At 36.8% G+C, this 22289-nt stretch overlaps 1 protein-coding gene across 7 annotated transcripts in view; it reads left to right on the top strand.

Moving 5' to 3' along the window:
* The window catches only part of LOC150103134 (uncharacterized), a 297815-nt gene that overhangs the window by 215343 nt on the left and 60183 nt on the right, over window positions 1-22289 (top strand). For all 7 annotated transcript variants that reach the window (XM_090397967.1, XM_090397972.1, XM_090397966.1 and 4 more), the window contains exon 12: window positions 11954-12070. In XM_090397967.1, the coding sequence (XP_090254093.1) occupies window positions 11954-12070 (117 nt within the window). The remainder of the gene's footprint in view (window positions 1-11953; window positions 12071-22289) is intronic.

Below are 22289 nucleotides of genomic sequence, written 5' to 3'. Positions count from 1 at the left end.
CATTTTAAAAATATACCATATTTAATGACTTTAAACCGAGATAAAATATTAAGTTTTAATGAAAATGATACAACTAGTTTCAGCCTTTTACAGCCTTCATCAGGTATCCACTAAATTCCACTTTAGAACACAATAATAAAAATTGAAGTTACAAAAAACTGAGAATTACAGGCAAAAAAGCAATACATAATTGACATAAAAAACGTATTTTTTTTATTTTTTATTTATTTTTATTTTTTTGGACAGACTTACAAATCTATTGAACTACGTATAGAGGAACATAAGAGAGAGATCTCCTATAAAAAATCACATGCATCTGCGCTATCCAGTCATGTTCTTTTCTCAAACAATCCTCATGATTATCTAGAAAGTCACTCAGTTTGCTGGGATAAATCCGAAAACATTTTTCGCTACAGTGATGAGTTTGAAAGGAAAATCGTGGAATCCAGGGAAATCCTCCTTAATCCTGAACATTTGAACAGCAATTTAAGTTGCAACATTCCTGATAGCCATGCTGCAGTTGTTCAATACTGCCGTTCACGAGAACTTACAAGTACGCATGCAACAAACAATGGCACGTTGGATAGAACAACCTAAAAAATACATTTTTTTATGTCAATTATGTATTGCATTTTTGCCTGTAATTCTCAGTTTTTTGTAACTTCAATTTTTATTATTGTGTTCTACCTTTAGTGGATACCTGATGAAGGCTGAAACTAGCTGCATCATTTTCATTAAAACTTAATATTTTATCTCGGTATAAAGTCATTAAATATATATTTTTAAAATATATATATGCATGCAGAAGTTCTTTGTATAACCAGCTGACAAAGAGTTTGTAAACTTGGATGCCATATTTAAGTTTTCTTGAGTCAATATATATTTTATTGAAAGGACAGTTTCATGCCAAGAAATCATGCTACCATTCAGTTACAATTTGTAGTAGTTTTGAATTTTATAAGAATGATCACTAGTCATTATTTACAATACTTCAGACAAATTTTTAATGTAACTTGTGCCATTATGACATTTACTATACGCACTATATTCACAAGTATATAGTAATTTTATCACTTCAGATATTTCAACCAGAAACTTACTGGTCAGCATCAGTGCATTAGCATAATCACAAGTTGAAGATACAACAAAGAATGCTAATCATGTTTACAGAGCTGAGCCACTTGCCACTAGTGGGTGGTTACAATAAAATAACATTACAATTAAGGCCCAAATTTAAAATTAAGTGATTTGAATGACAGCATTATTAAATTGTGCTTTAAATTTAAAAAAAAAAATTAAAAATCGAACTATTAATTAAAATGGGAGGGACATTATTGCTTGCCATTTATGAGTATGACTGTCCCAAATCTTGGCAATAGAGGCAGTCATTCTAATTTAAATTTGGGCAGTGTAGAAGTGCTTCAGCACTCTCTAAATAACCACTCAAACCTAAACCTGCATTGAGGTAAAAGGGGTGAGAATTGGACCATAGAAATTGTGGTCAGTGTCCACTCCATTCTGATCAAGGCCAGATTTTTCAGGTTTATTGTTGTTAATGCTGTGTTATTTCATTATCTAATTTAATTTTATTTCAAATCACTTATTTTTAAATGTGGACCTTAATTATAAAGTTATTTTACTGTAACCGCCCACTAGGTGGCATCTGGCTCAATTCTGTAAATAAGATTAACATTTTGAAAGTTTATTTTTCACTTGGTAAGACTATAATAAATTTAGTTTCATCCTTTATCCAAGTGTGAGCAAACAAAGTTTGAGCCTGAAAGTATCTTCAGGATTGAGGTAAGGTAGTACAACATCGGGCAACTTGTTGCAAAGGTGGAGCAAGCTAACATCACTCCTATCTCAGTATCTCCCATAATGCAAAACACATCTCCTTGCGGATATGTATAATGTTATGCATTAAGGGAAGGGCCACTACCCAGACTAGTTTCGACCTTATGAATAAGTAAAGCCATCTCTAAAAATTCGGACGATCCCTAGGCCACTCAGTTGTGGGCGAAAGACCGTCCATCTCGGCATTGGCTCCACTCAGTGATGGCCTTCCACCCACCACCACCGAACAGAACTGCTCAAATTCCGAAGAAAAACATTCACCAACAAAGCCCCTCACTGGGCCATGCCGGAGAACACTTTCCCCGGAGACTCAAATTGCTCCCTTAAGGCAAAAACCTTAAGAGAGCAAACTCATAATGGCCCTCGCTGGTTTTGACCTTTATTGAGGTCTCATCAGTGGGAGCCAGGCCCAAGTGGAGATACCAGGCAGAAGCATTAGCAAAGGACTCTACCTATAGGAGTTGCCAAACGGTGTGCCACCTTTTTATTAAATTATTCCGGATTTAGAGAAAGATGTTGAAAGTTTATTTTTCACTTGGTAAGACTATAATAAATTTAGTTTAATCCTTTATCCAAGTGTGAGCAAACAAAGTTTGCGCCTGAAAATATCTTCAGGACTGGTTAAGGTAGTACAACACCAGGTAACTCGTAGCAACGGTGGAACAAGCTAACATCACTCCTATCTCAGTATCTCCCATAATGCAAAACACATCTCCTTGCAGATATGTATAATGTTATGCATTAAGGGAAGGGCCACTACCCAGACTAGTTTAGACCTTTATTGAGGTCTCTTCAGTGGGAGCCTGGTATCTCCACTTGGGCCCGGCTCCCACTGAAGAGACCTCAATAAAGGTCTAAACTAGTCTGGGTAGTGGCCCTTCCCTTAATGCATAACATTATACATATCTGCAAGGAGATGTGTTTTGCATTATGGGAGATACTGAGATAGGAGTGATGTTAGCTTGTTCCACCTTTGCTACGAGTTGCCCGATGTTGTTACTACCTTACCCCAGTCCTGAAGATACTTTCAGGTGCAAACTTTGTTTGCTCACACTTGGATAAAGAATTAAACTAAATTTATTATAAGATTAACATTCTTTGTTGTAGCTTCACTTTATGTTGATATACTGATGATGACCAGTTAATTTCTGCATGAAATATTTGCAGTAATAGAATTCCTATATTCTTGTTTATATATCAAGGTAGAGATGCAAGAGGGAAATGGGGCCAGTGGTTTTGAGGCAGTATGGTGTGAGATAGAGGTGAATAGAATCAAATACTTGGTGGGATGTTGTTATAGACCTGGTAATGTGGATGGTGGTGATAGTGAAATGTATAGTCAAATAAGCCAAGCAAATAAGAAAAGGGTGATCATTATGGGTGATTTTAATTATGGCAATATAGACTGGAATGAAGAGATAGCAACTGGAAGTAAAGAAAATGAGTTTCTTGAGTTTTTGAGGGATAATTACCTCAGACAGTATGTAACAGAGGGCACAAGAGGATTAAGGGTCTTGGATTTGGTCATCTCATCGGAGGATGTAATTATCAATGAGGTATCAAATCATCCACCAATTGGTGAAAGTGACCATGAGGTGATTACTTGGGTGGTTGCCAGCAGTGCAAGGACCCCTGTGAAAAAAGGGTATATGTGGAACTACAAGGGGGGTGATTATGAAGAGCTCAGGAGACAGCTTGCAGGTGTAGCATGGAATGAGGAGTTAGCTGGAAAAGAGATCAATGCAGCTTGGGGGATTTTCAAAAAATATTTAGTGGATGCAATGTCTAAATGTATACCACGGGTGAGAAGGTTAAATAAGTTAGGTGTGAGATGGATGAATAAAGAGATTAAGCATGCAATACAGAGAAAAAGGTCATTGTGGAGGCAGCATAAGAGAAGTGGAAGTAACCAATTTCATGAGTTCTACAAAGACCAGGCAAGGAGAGTGACTTGGTTGGTGAGAGTAGCTAAAGAGAGGTATGAACAGCAGTTAGCTAATGAAGCTAAAAAGAATCCTAGGGAGTTCTTTCGATATGTAGCCAGCAAAAGAAAGAATGATTATGGAAGGATGACATTGATTGGAGGAAATGGTATAAAGACAGCTGTTGCAGAATGTGTGGTGGAGATACTTAATGAGCAGTTCATAAAGATCTTTCAATCTTGTGAATGTGACTTCATGGAGAGATTAAGAGCAGTTGATGATGGGGAGGAGAGACTGACTGTAAGTGAGGAAGAGGTGTTTGGGGAGTTGAGTAAACTAGATGTAAATAAGGCTGTGGGACTTGATAATATATCACCGCGTATTCTGATGGAATGTGCCAGAGTGTTGACACCTGCCTTGACATATTTTTTTAATACGAGTCTTGCACTTGGTCAAGTCCCTAAAGAGTGGAAGGAGGGCAAGATTTTGCCACTTCATAAAGGAGGTGATCGAACTCAAGCATCAAACTATAGGCCTATCTGTGTGTCAGGTGTTGTGGTTAAGTTGTTGGAGAAGCTTGTGAGAACTAGGATCCAGAGTTGGGTTGACAACAATGGTATAATCTTTGATGGACAGCATGGATTTGCTAAAGGGAGGTCGTGTTTTAGTAATCTACTTACTTATTACAATAAAGTGACTGCTTCCTTGGACAGAGGAGAAGGATACACAGTAATATACTTGGATTTTGCAAAAGCTTTTGATAAAGTACCTCATGATAAGTTGACAGTCAAACTAGAGCAGATGGGGTTGGATATTAGATTAGTGCATTGGATTGGAGACTGGCTATCTGATAGGTATCAACAAGTTGTGTATGGGGGTGCAATATCCAGGAAAAGGAAAGTCACTAGTGGAGTGCCTCAGGGATCTGTTTTAGGGCCATTACTATTTAACTTGTATATTAATGATATTGGCGAAGATTTGGATGGAGATATTCAGTTGTTTGCAGATGATGCAAAGTTGGGACGAACCATAAAGAGTAGTGAAGATGTTGTGGCCTTGCAAGAAGACTTGAATAAATTGAGTGATTGGGCAAGCAAATGGGGATGTGAGTTCAATGTTGCAAAATGTAAGGTTTTAAAATTTGGAAAACAAAGATGGGATGCAGAATTTATGCTTGGTGAGAATATATTGTTGGAAGTAGAGGAAATAAGAGATCTGGGAGTGATAGTGGATAAGGATCTAAAATTTAGGGGACACATCGCCAAAATTGTGAAGACAACACAAAGACTTCTGGGAATGATGAGGAGGACACTGACGTGTAGAAGTAGGGAGATTCTTGTTCCATTGTATAAGGCTTTGATTAGGCCACACATGGCCTATTGTGCCCAGATTTGGTCACCTGGTTTTCAGAAGGATGAAGAGATGTTGGAAAGGGTCCAAAGGCGACTGACTAAGGTAGTTTCTGACCTCTGGAATGTCGAGTATGAGGAAAGATTGCAAAGATGTAATTTGCAGAGTCTAGTGGAGAGAAGGAAGAGGGGAGATATGATAGAGACCTACAAGTTGGTAAGGGGTTGTTATAGGATCAATGGTGGAGAAGTTCTACAGAGAATAGTGGGAGATCAGGGGAGAACCAGAGGTCATACCTGGAAACTGTATAAAGAGGGTGTGAGTAGGGGAGTGAGAGGCAGGTTTTTTTCGTGCAGAGTTGTGAATGATTGGAATGCCTTGCCTGAGAGTGTGGTGTCTGCAAGGAGTTTGAATGTGTTTAAGACCCGGTATGATGAGATGTGTGTGAGATAAAAGGACCTCCTAGATGAGTCTTTGACTCCATGAGGTCTTGTTTAATAATAATAATATGTGAATACTTGAGCAACTGAAGAAATCTGTACCAGGACATTGTATTCTATATGTTGTGTACATTTTGTTTGTATACATTGGAATTATATATTTTCCTTTTCATCATCATCTTCAAATTCCTGACATATATCCTCAAGGGGTGTACAGGATATTATAATAGTACTACATGAAAAACTTACATCATTACTAACTTCTTTTATCAACAATTTTCCTCCAAATTAATCTGTTATCTGTCAAGACACTTTATTAGATCTTATATTTCTATCTTCTAAGGCACTTTTTACTGTATCAATCCACTTATATCTTGGTCTTCCTCAGGGTTCTGTGCCTGGCAGAGAACACCTCTTTTACTAATCTTTCCTCTCCCATTTTGTTTAGGTGACATACCACTCTAGATTAGCTCTATTAACACATTCCTGGATGCTAACAATGTCAAGTTCTTTCCTAATATCATCATTTTTAATAAGATATTGCCATTGATGCCATCTATTCACCCTCTCTAATCTTTCTCAGAACTATCTGTGGTCTCTAGTCTTTGGTCAAGTGTTTTATTTCTAACCCAGATCTCAGATCCATAAGTTAAAATTGGTTTGAACACCATCCTGTATACAGCAAATTTAGTGTTTTGACTGATTTCTCTCTTATTCCATATAAATTTATTCAGTTTACTTCCTACCAAACTGGCTTTGTTGATTCTATTGTCTATTTCCATATTGAATTTACCATCTTCATGAAAAATTGTGCCAAAGGAGTCTGAAATATTTTACTTGTTCTATAGGTTCCCCATTCAAAATATAGTTTATATTTTCAGTGTTTCTGCCTATTTTCATTGTCTTGTTATTGCTGATTATAATACCAAATTTATTACAACAGTTATTCAATTTATCAGGAAATCCTGCAGACTTGTACAGGATTTATTTAAAGGTATAACATCATCAGCATAAAGTAAAGAGCTGAGATTAACATCTCCAATTTTGATATCAGATTTAATACCGCTTTTCTTCACAGTGTGATCCATATAGAAAATTAAAGATAGAAGGGATGATATACATCCTTGTCTGACACTGGATTTAATATCAAACCATCTTCCTGTACTTCCTTCAATTTTAACCGCTGACTTACAACTCAAAGACCAAGTATTGCTTGATATAATGCCCCATTGATACCATATAACTGTGACATGTTGAATAGCTTTTCTCTTGGCACCTTGTCATATGCCTTTTGCAGGTCTACAAAACTTGCAAACAGATCTTTATATTTCCATGACTTCAACTATTTGTCGGTAAGTTAAAATCTGATTCTGACAGCCTCTATTTGACCTGAATCCAGCTGAATTCACCAAGCTTTCTTTCCACAATCCTTCTCGACTGTTTCTCAAGTATACTTGCATAATTCTTACCAGGAACATTCAATAGAGAAATACCTCTGCAATTCTCACATTTAGTTTTATTTCCCTTTTTTGAGAGCTCTACTCCAATAATCGGAATTTATCCCTCTGTCCAGGCCATCTGAACTATGCAGTGCAGCAACTGTAAGATTTTTACCTCCATATTCGAGCATTTCTGGTCGAATATCATCTATTCCTGCTACCTTTCCACATTTCAGGCCTTTGACGGCTTTTTCCACTTCAGGTATTAGATATGTATTCTTGACTGCATGCCTGTTGAGTGTTTTTCTACTGTGTTATCACTGCTTGTTTCATTTAGCAATTTTTCAAAATAATTACTCCATATGATAAATTTAGTTGAATCCTTTATTCAAGTGTGAGTAAACAAAGTTTGCACCTGAAAATGTCTTCAGGACTGGGGTAAGGTAGTACAACACCAGGAAACTCGTAGCAAAGGTGGATCAAGCTAACATCACTCCTATCTCAGTATCTCCCATAATGCAAAACACATCTCCTTGCGGATATGTATAATGTTATGTATTAAGGGAAGGGACACTACCCAGACTAGTTTTGACCTTTATTGAGTACTCCATACTTCAAGGATATCTTTCTCCAGTTTTCATTTCACCTTTATCATCTCTATTTCCTTTTACAGCACTCTTTTCTCCATTTCTAAGCTTCAACAACCTCCAGAATATCTTGCCACCATCTTGATATTTATTTTCTGTTCTTACCAAAGTCTTCCCACAACTTTTGTTTAGTAATTTTACATTTGTCTTTGTATTCTCTAAGAGACTTTTTTTTTTCTTGAATAATGTTTGTGTATTTTAATCTATAGTTTATATCTGAGTGCTGCTCAACTTCTATTTACTTTAAAACTTTCTTACATGTTCTTTTCAATATGAAATTCAATTTTATCCTGCTCAAGACTAAATAATGATCCCTTCCAATTTCAAATCCTCTGTACACTCGGGTGTCCTGAACTAGGGACTTATTTGCCACGAACCTTTGATATGTTTTCTTCTTTTCATTCACTGACTCTTTATCTTAATGTATCCATCATGGAGTTCTGATTTTTTTTATCCTTGCAGACAACCTCAACACATGCCTCTGGCTGAATCAATCAGTGTTTTCTTCAAGGCTTACCACTGAATCTCCAAAGTTTGATTGCTGTTCTCAAACTCTTTAATTTTTTTCTTGAATAATGTTTGTGTATTTTAATCTACAGTTTGTATCTGAGAGCTGCTCAACTTCTATTTGCTTTAAAACTTTCTTACATGTTCTTTTCAATATGGAATTCAATTTTATCCTGTTCAAGACTAAATAATGATTACTTCCAATTTCAAATCCTCTGTACACTCTGGTGTCCTGAACCAGGGAGAAAACATCACTATCAACAATAACATAGTCAATGAGACTTTTCTTATTCCTTGCCTCTTCTCTCCATGTGAATTTGTGCACATTTTTATGTTGGAACATTGTGTTAGTAATAACCAGTCCATGTCCTGAACAGAAATTCAACAGGTATTTGCCATTATTATTAGCTTTGCTCTTTTCTCCAAATTTTCCCAAAATATTTTTGTATGTCTGACAATCATTTCCTTCTCAGCTATTTAGATCCACAACAAGGACCAACTTATCCTTTTTCATTGTGTCAGTTGCTTTCTCTAAAGCCTCAAAATATTCCTCCACTTCTACCTTAGTAGACCCTTCTGTGGGACCATAGGCACAAATAACTCTCATTGTCCAGTTCAGTTCTCAATTCTGATATTTGCCCATATCACTCTACTTGAGACCTGCCTGCCATTCAAAAATATTAGCCTCGTATTTAGTGTTGAATACTATGGCTACTCCTTCTTTTCCTTGATTGTCATTGCCTGAATATAACATTTTGTATATATTGCTCAGAAAGATCTCACCAGTTTTTGTCTTTTTTATTTCAGTTACCCCTATTATGTCGATCTAGTACTTATCTAATTCCTCAGCTAGCTCCATTTCTTTGCCATTTAGGCTTCTTATGTTAATAGTACTGATCTTGAACTCTGATGTTGAGTTGAGGTGTATTTTAAGATTTGTTCCAGTAGCTGACTTTTCGCTGTTTGCCCTGAAAACAATGGGGGCCTTGTTTAACCGGGCGATGCCTCAGCTGGTATGAAATTCTGTCATGTTGTACCATTTTATATTTTAGTTTAAGCCAATAAGAATACAATTTGGTCAGCTAAATTGCAAATTATCAGCCCATCCTCATTCATTTAGTATCCAGGTAGATACCTAACAGGGTGCACCACGAGAAGGTGAGGATTGGACATGAGGTCAGAAGCCCTGGTCATTTCTCTGCATTCCTTTAAAGGCTATGTGGGGGTCTCCTCTCAGTTATACAGCTGTGACCCTTAAGCACCCCTTAAGGAAAATAATATTAATCCACCAACTTGCCAGTTTGGATGAAATACTCAGATCACTTTAGGATTTTTCATTGATCAAAACATAAGCAGCATTCTGTCTTTTTGGCATATAATTATCTACTCAGCCATAACCTTTTTTTTTTTTGGTTGAAAAAAACTGGGTTTGAATCCCATCTAGGATGCTAAGAACTTTTATCAGGGCTGTTCGACTGAAGGTAAGTTAGCCTGTCTCACATAGATGGAGGTAGTTTTTTTCTCCTAGAAACGTCAGTTTTTGTTTTTTTTATCCTCAGAACAGGCCAACCCAGCCATTAGATCACATGAAAATAAGATACATAATACACTGGCCTTATTGTCCTTGAGTTGCTTCAGCTGTAAGTTTAAATAAACCAAATAAGCCATGCATTTTACAGCATTAAATTGACAGTCATTATCCTTCCCACAATGCCCATTTATTTAAATCATCCTCCTGCAGGATATCTACATCATCTCTATAAACTATTGCTCTTCCTAGTTTTTCTTCATCAGCAAATAACTGAGTATCTCCCTCTTAAATCTTTCCTTATGCCATTGATATACAAATGAAAGAGTAGTACCAAACCATGAGGTTCTCTACTAGTCACCATCATTCTCCTGGATTCCACTCCACCATATACTACTCTGGTGTCTTGTCTGCTATCCCCAATCCATGCTACTAGCCTCATATCCATTCCCATTTGCTCCAGCTTTTGTAATAGTTTTCCATGTGGTATTCTGTCACATGCCTTGGCAAAGTCAAGGAGTATCATGGTGTAGCCATTACTTTTTATCCAATTCTGTTGTCACTTGATTATAAACTGTGAATAAGTTCCTAAGATAGGACCCACTCTTTACAAAGCAATGCTGCCCACTATAGAGCATTGCATCCCCATCTACTCACTGTTGTATTTTACCTTTCACCAACTTTTTCAATACTTTAACAACAACTCCTGATATATTAATTGATCTGTAGTTTTCTACCTCTGTCTTTGAGCCATCTTTATGCAATGGTTCTATCTTACCCTCTATCTGCTCCTTTATAACCCTGCCAGACCTGATAGTTAGATTGAACAACTTTGTCAAAGTTGTTCAATGATGTGCCATCCAGTCCCATCCATTGCTTTGTTCACATTCATATTTTTTAATATGCCGAACGCTTCCTGTTCATCTACCTCAACTTTGATATGTCTCTGTAACATCAGCAATTGTAAAATTTTCACCTGGATGATACACCTTCACAAAATGATCACTAAGCAACTCAACTATTTCTTTTGGCTTGATCACCTTCCTACCATTAGCATTGTTTAAGTTATTCTACCATAGTTATTTTTCTTACTTGTTATATATTGAAAAACTCTTGGGTTTACTTTGGCTCATTCAGTTATTTCTCTCTCATAATCTGATTTGGACTTTCTTATCATACTAGACACCCTTCTTACTTGCACTTTGTACTGTTCACGAGTATACTGATCACTTTTTTTTCATTATATTCTCTCCATAATGTTTTCTTTTTTTGCAGATCTTGCTTTATATCCCTACTAATCCACTTAATTCCAACTTGGTTTATCTTCCTGACCTTGGGTATGCAGTCTGACACTGCTACTCTCAAGCAATCTCTGATTACTTGCCATGCACTGCTGCTGACATTCTTTCCTTGTAGCTTCTAAAGCCATGACACTGTTCCAAGATGATTCCTCAGTCTCTCATAATCACCAGCCTTATAACTGGACATAAACCCTTTCTTGACAGAGAATTCCACGTTTAAATCATTCTGCAAGCTCTCCACGTCACCTTGATTAACTATTACTCTACCTAATTTTGCATCATCAACAAACAAGTGAATATTTTCTTTCAGGTTATTTTCTATATAATTTATGTACAAATTAAACAGCAATGGTCCCAGCACTGAACCTTGTGGCACTCCACTATTTAGCTGTTTTTGGCTTGATTCTGCCCCTCCATATACCACTTTCTTGATATCTATCCATCAACCATACTCTTATCCTCATAATCAGTGTCATATCCATTACTGTTTGTTCTAATTTGCATAACAAAGTCAAATGTCTTTCCAAAATCCAGCATAATCATTATGTAGCCATTCCCTTTATCCAACTCAGCTCTTATAAGAAGTTAGTAAATTACTAAGGCATGACTGACTCTTCACAAACCATGTCGACCTTCATACAGTGTCATATTTTTATTATAATAGCACCTGTTTTCTGCTCATCTACTGTAAACCTGCAGTTTTAAATTTCCTCATTCTGTTCTCATAACAGACCTCCAGAGTCCTGATATTACCTTAGTTGTTTATCTCTGCATCCTTTCATCTCTCCATAATAGAAACCAGTTGATCAAATTTACATGCAGTGTTTAAAGAAAAAATGGCATTGTGTTGTGATTGTCAAAAGTAATAATTTTTGGTTCCATAAATGAATTTAGGTATTCTTATCTTCAACAGCTAAAACTGTAAAATTGTTTTTATTTCACAATAACTGACATTTTATTTTCAGCAAAATGCGATTCCAGAGGAGAATTCCTGTGTACAAATGGTCGCTGTATAGATCATTCTGTGGTGTGTGATTTTTACTATCACTGTGGAGACCAATCTGATGAAGAAGCATGCACTTGTGAGTAGTTTATACTAAGTCCTTTTATTTACTAATTTGTAAAAATTACCCAATAGTCTGATCAAAAATATAAACTTGAAGGTGTGAAAAAGTTATATTTGCAGAGTTTGAAGAATAATTGTTTTCAAAGTATGTTAATTTTGAATGCATTTTCTTGTTCTTGCCATTAGAGGTAACATTTCAAATGTTATTTCTAAAGTATCACTGAAAGCTCGTGTCAGAATTGTTTGCATGAGAATAGTTTTTAATTTCTCTTAAACTGAAGTCGCATGGATCCATGTCTGAGTGTGAAAAGCATTATGCTACTGAGATACTGTTTTGCCAAATATTGCAGCACAAGTTAAGGCTGGATATGGAGGACTGTCCTAGGGATTCAATGAGAATTATGTTGAACTACAAGGCAGGTGATTATGACAAGCTTAGGAGGAAGCTTGAATCTGTACCATGGAATAAAAATCTTCAAGGGAAGGATGTTAGTAGTGCATGGGAGGAAATTAACAGGAATCTAGAGGAAACTGATATGAAATGGTATACCCAAGGTCAGGAGGGTTATCAGGTAGGAGTTAATGGACAAGTAGTATCATTAAGCATGAACTGGGAAAAAAAAGAAAAAAAGTTGTGGAGGGTATATAAGGAGAAAGGTGACCAGCAAGCTCATGAACAGTACAAGGATTAGGCAAGAAATGTGACTACGATGGTAAGAAAAGCAAAATCAGATTATGAAAAGAAACTAGCCAAGCAGACCAAAGAAAATCCCAAAGACTTCTTTCATTACATGGCAAGTAAGAAAAAGAATGACTATGGAAGGATAACTTTAATTACTACTGATAGTGACAGAAGCAGATAAAACAATTATTACTGAGTGACCACTTTGCAAAGATATGTCATCCAAGCGAAAAAGTTATATATGCGAGACAAACTGATGTAGGAACAGAGGTGGATGAAGTGTTGGTTCTTAGGATATTGCAGAATCCCAGTGTAAATATGGTCATGAGATTAGATGGGATATCGTTTTTTATGAGAATGTGTAAAAGAACTAGCAGTGCATCTGACCTGACTCTTTAAGTCTTGACTCTGGTAGAGTTTGAGGGGAGCAGAAAGAAAGGAAAATAATTCTTTTGCAGTTCTAAGACTGCAGTAGCAAATTATAGACCAATCAGTATTTCAGGAGTGGTGGTAAAAGTACTTGGAAAAGTTGGTCGGAAAGAATTCAAGAATGGGTGGATAAGAATATGATTCAGTACTTCTGAAAGGTAACATGGTTTTGTGAAGGGTGGTCGTGTCCTGGTAAATTACTATCTTTTTATAATGACAGCTGAGATGGATAAAGGAAACTGTTACACAAATTAGAACAAATTGGGATGGATATTATAGTTAGTGATTTCTGATTTTTATGGTGCAAAGACATCAAAGGTCATACTGCACCGACACAGGACTAGATGCGAGGACTAGATTTTTTGCTTGGAGAGTTGTAAGTGGAATGGTTTGCCAGTCTGTTGTGTGAGTGCTTTGCTAATGGGTTCAAGGATGATAGATTGTGTTGGATAGTTTGGGTCTCCTGCGATGAGTCTTTGGACTCGGACTCCATGGAGGTGCCCATACAATAATAGTGTGAGTTCTGTGGATTCTTTTAAATGTGGGGTTAAAAACATCTTCCAGGAGAAGAAAAACCTACTTCTTGTGCCAAAAGTCTAACTCAGAAACTGGCTAAAGAAATCCTTAAAGTTCCTTGATTCAGTAACTAGACTGGAGACTATAATAGCCTTTCTTTGGGTATCTTAGCACTATAATGCAAATGTCATTTTTACAGGACTCTGCAGATGCTTAAAATGCACGTAAATAGAATACTTCGTTTTTATGATCAGTTCTGACTGAAACATAGTTCATGATACTGAACTAAGTTTCAGTTATATGAACTATGGTGGGAGCCCATAGTATTTACCAGCAGTATGGTTCCAGTACAAAATAAGCAAAATTATCAAGTGCTAGGAAAAGGTCTTGTGAAAAACCTTTTAAGTAAGTGTTGGAAAGGTTTTTTTATTATTCTTATTCCTGACACCTCCAAGGAGTCCGAAGACTCATCGCGGGAGGACACCTACAACTGTCTCAACCACTACACCGAACCTCTACTACGAATCGTCTCCATCAACCATCTACCGCCCATTTCCACCACCACCACCAACATAACTAGTATTCTATGTCTGTAAATTGCGTGTGTTCTGAAGGGCCGATTTGTCTGTATGCAGGATGAAAAAACCCGAGTTTCTGGGAGAAAAACCCTGCTACCTCTGTATGAGATCGGCTAACTCACCTTCGATTGAAAATTATCCAGATAACGATTCCTCCCGTCGCGACGAGAATCAAACTTAGGCCTATTCCAATCGAAAGGCTCAATGTACCGTCGTTCTTCCAATTGCGCTCTTGTTCGATATCATTGTACAACTAATGATAAATACAAAACATTAGAAAAACTTGTCTTCTCTATTAATGTCACTTTGTTTTACCCAAAACATTCTACTTTACTTAATTTTAAATTTTTCTTAGTGTATGGTCTTGTCTTGTCAAATGTCACCTGCATCCATGAGGTTGACTATTACAGATCTCTACTTGAGATCCCTAATGTGCAATAGAAAGATAAGATTATTGTTATTATTACATGGCACCTACTCTACGACTCTCAGTCTCTACCACTCAATCCACCAACTACAGCGAACCACATTATCTACACCAATACCATCTACTGCTCACTACCACTGGTATTTCCACAGACAATCACAAACATCCATGCCCACAGTGGGATTCAAACCCACAGCCTTTTGACTGGAGAGTGGATACGCTAAACACTTGGCCAACCAGGCAGGCAATGATGAGGCTCTCCTTAGCGCAATTGGAAGAACGACGGTACATTGCGCCCTTCGATTGGAATGGGCCTAGTTCGATTCTCATTGCGATGGGAGGAATCTTTATCTGGACTGTTTCAATCGAAGGTGAGTTAGCCGATCTCATGTGGAGGTGGCAGGGTTTTTTCTCTCGGAAGCTCGGGTTTTTCATCCTGTATACAGACAAATCGGCCCTTCAGAACACACACAATTTACAGACAAAAATACTAGTTGTTGTGGTGGTGGAGGCAGGCAGTAGATGGTATTGATGGAGATGATTCGTAGTAGAGGTTCGGTGTAGTGGTTGAGACAGTTGTAGGTGGCCTCCTGCGATGAGTCTTCAGACTTCTTGGAGGTATCAGGAATAATAATAATAATAATTTCCTGCATCTCGCAGTTAGTATCCTATGTCTGTAGATATGTGTGTTCATGGGGCTAGTTTTTAGGGATAAAGCCAGAGTTTCCAGGAGGGGAAAACCCTCTACCTCTGAATGAGACTGACTAACTCACCATTTGATTGGAAACATCTTATAAAGGTTCTCATCACAGATGGGATTTGTTTGTGTCTTTCCAGCCAAAAACCTGTCTATACTAACTGATCTACAGGGGCACCCTCAGTGCCTGGTGTTCAGGGAAAAAAAAAAAAAAACTGCGAGGTTTCTAACACAAGTATTTTCTATTTGAACCACCATGTGATGATGTTTTGAGCATATTTGAAGCGTCAATATTCAAGTTGTAGTTCAAAGTTATCCACCAGATAGTAGTACTGTCAGACCAGATATCTGTACAGATGTGCCGTGCTGCAGTAATGACTTTGCCACAAGAAAGACCACAGTGCATGTTATGGCTCATAGAAACGAAGTCAGTGACAAGTGCCCAAAGGAATTTCAGGCAGGAGTATGGTAGGAATGCTCAGTGATGAAAGCATCCATAAGTGGCGTCAACAGTTCTTAGAAAGAAACCGGAAGTGTTTTAAAAAGACAATTACCAGGTAGGCTTACAACAAGTGCATAAAACATGGAACGAATTCAACCGTCTTTCTAGTATAGCCCAAAATGTTCAGTTTGTAGTGAGAGTTGTCATTTAAACATTCCTAAAAGCACAGTGCATGATCTTGTTCACAAGAGATGGAAATTCATGCTTATAGACTGTAGCTTGTTCACTACATCCAGCCTACTGATAGGCCACAAAGAGTTCAGTTTGTAACCACCATGTTAGACCTGATTGTTGAACATGACAATTACCTCCAGAGCATTTTTATTTTCTGTTTCATATGCATGGAGCTGTGAATTGCCATAATTGTCAAATGTGGGAGTCAGAAAATCTGCATGAACTTGTGGAATTCATCCATAACAGTCAGAAAATCAATGTCTGGTGCAGCATCATGCATGATCCATTGTTGAGCCATTTTTTTTTTTTTTCCATGAGGAGATGATTACAAGTGTGGCATACCTGGATATGCTAGGATATGCAGTCCCAATTTGATTCCAATGGATTTCTTCTTTTGGGGCTATGTAAAAGACATTACATATATAAAAAAAAATAAAAAATCCAGTCCATTGCCCACTTGTGCCATAGAATAACAGCAACTATAGAAGCGATTCCTATGGATATGCTTACCCGAGTATGTCTGAGGTGGAATTCTGTTTTGATATCTGTATTCAGGGCTGTAAATAGTATATATATTGAGTTGCACTAGCAGGTAATCAAACTTGTGACATTGTACTTTGATAATATATGCTACATATATTTCTGTTTCAAAATGTTATAAATTTCATTGAAAACCCGGAGTTCTTTTTCGGATACCCGGTATATAACTGGGAATTTAAAAAAATTCACTTTGCATGAAAGCAGTGTCTTTCCCTCTCCCATTCTTGTATAGATTTATACTCTATTTCTATTGATTGCAGTTTATGTTCTACAAATATGATAATAAATAAAATCAAACTTTGTACAACTTACTGCACAGTAGCGAAACTTACAACATAATATAGTATTGCTGTGTTTGTTTCCACAAACACAGCAATACTATGTGTTGCTGTGTTTGTGGAAACAATATCATATCCTATTGTTTAAAATAGATATATATCTTGCATTAAAGGAAAAAAAAACTAAGTAGACATGAAGTATGCATTTTCCCTATGAGCTGATATTCTGCTAAGGGACTTCAGTTATATTGTCCAGACATGCCTTGAATTTATTTGCTTTCTGGGCAATTTTATTATATTATTGTATGATAATTGCATTTGCAGAATATTGGTAATCTCAGCATGAATGCACTAAGAATACAGATAAACCAGAAACTGCTGTTGAGAGAACAGATGTGATTTTTCTTTCTCCATCTTCAGGCTTCTAATTAGCAACATTGTGGCCTTTCATAGGAAACTGAATATCATCTTCCTTCATGATATGCTACAGTATAGTATATGAATTCATAAGCTATTTGGAACAAAATTAAAATTGGAGGCTTGAAATAGATTGAAAAAATGTTGTGTTCTTTACAACATGGATCATCTAACCCCCCCCTAGGGCCCCCCCCCAAATGTACAATAGGTTTATAATCTTTTGTATTAAACATTCAGCCAACAACTGCCACACATAGATATATTTCAGTGTGCCTTTCTACAAAACCTATAGTAAGTTTTGTACTATGGGTGGGCTAAGAATATTTTTTTCTATTTTTATCATATATATATATATATATGTGTGTGTGTGTGTGTGAGATAAATGTTTATAAGGCAGAACACTGGAATAAGTTGATTTTGAATTAATATTTTTGCATAGTCTGGGAACTCCTCTTTAGAGACCAAACTTGATGAAACTTTTTCAAGCCATTTCTGGCCTCCAATAACCAGGCAATGAAACTCATCTCTCACCTAAAAACATTTGCAAACATTCATGCCCAGAGTGGGATTTGAACCTGTAGCCTGTTGGTCGGAGAATGGGTATGCTGATCACTCATGGAACCAGGCTGGTGGTAATTAAGCATTAATTATGTTATATGAATGAAAATGAAAATAAGTTTACATCTTCAATGAGTCATCATAGCTCATTCAATAATAATGATGTTCAAATTAAACATATTTGGTCATTTGAAAGGTAAGCATAAAAAACTTATTGTTTAATACTGACCATATACAAATATTTTAACATTCTTTGCCTACCAGTTTTGCTAGCAAACTGTCTAGCTTTTTCAAGGCGTTGACGAAAAAGTATAAAAAATACTATTAAATGCAAATTGAAAGGAACATTAAAAACGTTGTAAACACTCTAGTAGCTGAGGTTGCACGTACGTGTGAGAGGGACTGAGTGGACTTATTGTTCTTAATCATTATCACGCATGCGTGTTTGTTGTAAACACATAATGCGATTACTAGCTAGCTGTAGTTCAGATGGATTTAGAGAGAGGATAAGGTTTTTCCATGAACTGTTAAGAATAGTATCCTGGTTTCTGTTGAGGTTTCCATGCAGTTTACACTACTGCGGCTTCCTTGAATAAACGATGTCTATAATCATTGTCTAAATATGGCATGGAGCTATTTTGCCACTGTATCGTAAGGTTAGATGTACAGAAATGATGTGTTAAGCCGGAAGAAATACTTCTGTTGTGGTTTACATCACCAACGTGCTCTCTCTGTCTGATCTCCAAACTCCGTGAAGTTTGTCCGATGCGGGCGAGACCACAAGAGCAAGGAATGTAATATACTCCTGGATATTTGTAGAATGGCACTGTGTCTTTTGGTGATCCTAAAAAATGTTTGATGCTGGTGGTTGGTTTGAAGATCACTCTGATGTTGTGGACTTTTAGTATTCTGGCTATTTGATAAGAAATTGACTTGAAGGGAATCACTACAGTAGAAATGTGCTGGGAGTTTGGTTCTTCTTGTCTGAGGTTGTCACCATATAGATATTTTTTGATGATGTTCAGAGGGTATCCATTTTGTGATAATGTTTTGACTATTAGTGAGATTTCAGTCTGTGTATCCTCCTCTTCTAATATAAACTTATGTGCTCTATTTTTCAACATATGGATAATGCTTAGTTTGTGTGTCTTGTGATGGTTAGAAGTATAATGAAGGTATCTTCCAGTGTCTGTCGGCTTTCTGTAAATAGATAAATTGACACTATTTGATTGTCTTTTTATCAAGATGTCTAGAAAATGCAGATGGTTGTTGTTTTCAACTTCCAGAGTGAATTTTATCTTGTTATGTATGGAGTTGATTTTATTCACAAACGATTTTTGGTTTTCTAAACTATATAATGAAAATATCGTCAACATTTACTCCCAGACTATATGGGAGTAAATGTTGAATTTATTCGCATTTGAAATACATAAAATACATAAAAAGGATATACCTCTCCGTCCAATCGTTGATGGGAGATCATCCCCAACTTACCTTTTGGCTAAGCATCTTGTAAACTTATTAAATAACAAAATAAGATCAACAGAATCCTATATCAAGAATAGTCAGCATTTTGTAAATAAACTCCAAGCCATTAAGATTGAACCAACAGACATACTAGCCAGTTTGGATATTGTGTCCCTCTTCACCAATATACCAGTAGAAGAGGTAATAAACATCATTCAAGACTTCTTTCCTCTAGACATCACACAGATGTTTAAACACTGCCTTCAGTCTAATTTCTTCAAGGTTAATAACACCATATACCAACAATTAGAAGGTCTAGCAATGGGAAGTCTGCTATCACCATCTTGTGCAGGCCTTTTCATGGAAAAACTTGAGAAAGAAATTCTCTCAACAATCTCCCCTAGACCATCTATATGGTGGAGATATGTTGACGATATTTACATTATATAGCAAGATAGCTTAGAAAACCTAAAATCGTTTGTGAATAAAATCAACTCCATACATAACAAGATAATCTGGAAGTTGAAAACAACAACCATCTGCATTTTCTAGACATCTTGATAAAAAGACAATCAAATAGTGTCAATATATCTATTTACACAAAGCCGACAGACACTGGAAGATACCTTCATTATACTTCTAACCATCACAAGACACACAAACTAAGCATTATCCATATGTTGAAAAATAGAGCACATAAGTTTATATTAGAAGAGGAGGATACACAGACTGAAATCTCACTAATAGTCAAAACATTATTACAAAATGGATACCCTCTGAACATCATCAAAAAATATCTGTATGGTGACAACCCCAGACAAGAAAAACCAAACTCCCAGCACATTTCTACTGTAATGATTCCCTTCATCAAGTCGATTTCTTATCAAATAGCCAGAATACTAAAGCCCACAAACATCAGAGTGATCTTCAAACCAACCACCAGCATCAAACATTTTTGAGGATCACCAAAAGACAAGGTGCCATTCTACAAATATCCAGGAGTATATTACATTCCTTGCTCCTGTGGTCTCGCCTACATCAGACAAACTTCACAGAGTTTGGAGATCAGACAGAGAGAGCACATTGGTGATGTAAACCACAACAGAAGTATTTCTTCCGGCTTAGCACATCATTTCTGTACATCTAATGAAGTATAATGAAGGTATCTTCCAGTGTCTGTCGGCTTTCTGTAACTAACCACACGATAGAGTGGCAAAATAGCTCCATGCCATATTTAGATGATGATTATAGACATCGTTTATTCAAGGAAGCTGCAGTCATGCTAAAAACTGGTGGAAACCTCAACAGAAACCAGGGTACTATTCTTAAGTCCATGGAAAAACCTCATCCTCTCTTTAAATCCATCTGAACTACAGCTAGCTAGTAATCACATTATGCGTTTACAACAAACATGCATGCGTGATAATGATTAAGAACACTAAGTCCACTCAGTCTCTGTCACGCGAACGTGCAACCTTAGCTATTAAAGTGTTTACAACGTTTTTAATGTTCCTTTCAATTTGCATTTACTAGTATTTTTATACTTTTCCATCAACGCCTTGAAAAAGCTAAACAGTTTGCTAGCGAAACTGGTAGGTAAAAAATGTTAAAATATTTGTATATGGTCAGTATTAAACAAAAAGTTTTTTATGCTTAATAATGATGTTCTTTTGTTTCAAAGGCCTGAGCTCAAATTCTATTTAGGTTGCATGGATTCTTTATTAGGGCTTCTCAACTGAAATTGAGTTAGCAGCCAGTCTCATATGTAGGTTAGGTGGCAAGGCATCTTCTTCCTATAATCTCAGGTTTTTCATCTTGCAAGATAGACAAACCTACCATATTATACAGATATAGTTGATTATATTAAATGACTCTAAATCATTAAGGAACAATCAAATATATAATTATGCTAGAGAATCTCAAATGAGCCTCTTCTCTTGCAGTTGCATAACAGAAGACAGATGTTGCAGTTAGCATTGAATAAATATACCAATCAGGATGTAAAAAGTTGCAAAACTGCATAGCTGGAAAAACTTAATGTACTGTGTAGGGGATGCAGAGAATCACTGGGTATTTTGACCAGTATACCCCCCCCTCCCTCTTTCTTGTGGTGCATCCTTTTAAATATTCACTTGAATTCACAATGAACAAGTGGATGGCTGGATATTTGGGATTTAGCTGGCCTGGTTGGCCGAGTGGTTAGCGTATTCACACTCCAGCCAAAAGACTGCAGGTTCAAATCCTGCCGTGGGCATGGATGTTTGTGATTGTCTGTGAAAATACTAATAGTGGTGGCCAGTAGATGGCATCGATGTAGATGATGGTAGTTGTGGTTCGCTGTGGTTGGTGGAGATGGAGAGTTGTGGAATGGGTGCCCTCCCTCCAAGAGTCTTTGGACTCTTGGAGGAGTCATGTAATAATAATATTATTATATTTTGTATTGGCTTAAACTACATTTGCATTATGATTAGTATGACATTATCAAAACTTGTTATAGAATTAACCTCTATATGATATTTCAATCTCTCCACCTATTCCTGCATCTGCTATACAATATGGAAATGAATCTATATTCAGTCCATTTAAAAAAGTCAGTTGTCATACTATCACCCTGTTGCTCTCATTTCAGTAATCTCAATAATCATAATAAATAGGCGATATGTATTTCCCCCCCTCTCAATCCACAGCTAATCTCTTAGCCATCACCATGGCTTATGTCCACAAGTAGTGGACACAAGCCATGGTTTAGAGCAACTCTCATGGTCATTAGATATTTCTAGATCATTCAGTAAGGACTGGCACATTGGCCTGCTTAGGAAACTATCATTTTATGGTCTATCTTTTACTTTGACAGTTGGGTTACCAACTTCCTCTCTGCCCAGCTCCCCTGCTAAAGTCAAGGCTCTGTACTTTCACTGGTCTTTCTCCTGTAAATAAGTGACCTCAACTCTTATTGTTAATAATCATGTG

This window comes from Typopeltis vanoorti, chromosome 9 (assembly GCF_054136105.1).
Source record: "Typopeltis vanoorti isolate ZY-2024b chromosome 9, IOZ_Tvanoo_1.0, whole genome shotgun sequence".
Lineage (NCBI taxonomy): Eukaryota > Metazoa > Arthropoda > Arachnida > Uropygi > Thelyphonidae > Typopeltis > Typopeltis vanoorti.
Note: the sequence above shows the minus strand (reverse complement) of the source record. Positions and strands in the feature narration are given on the sequence as shown.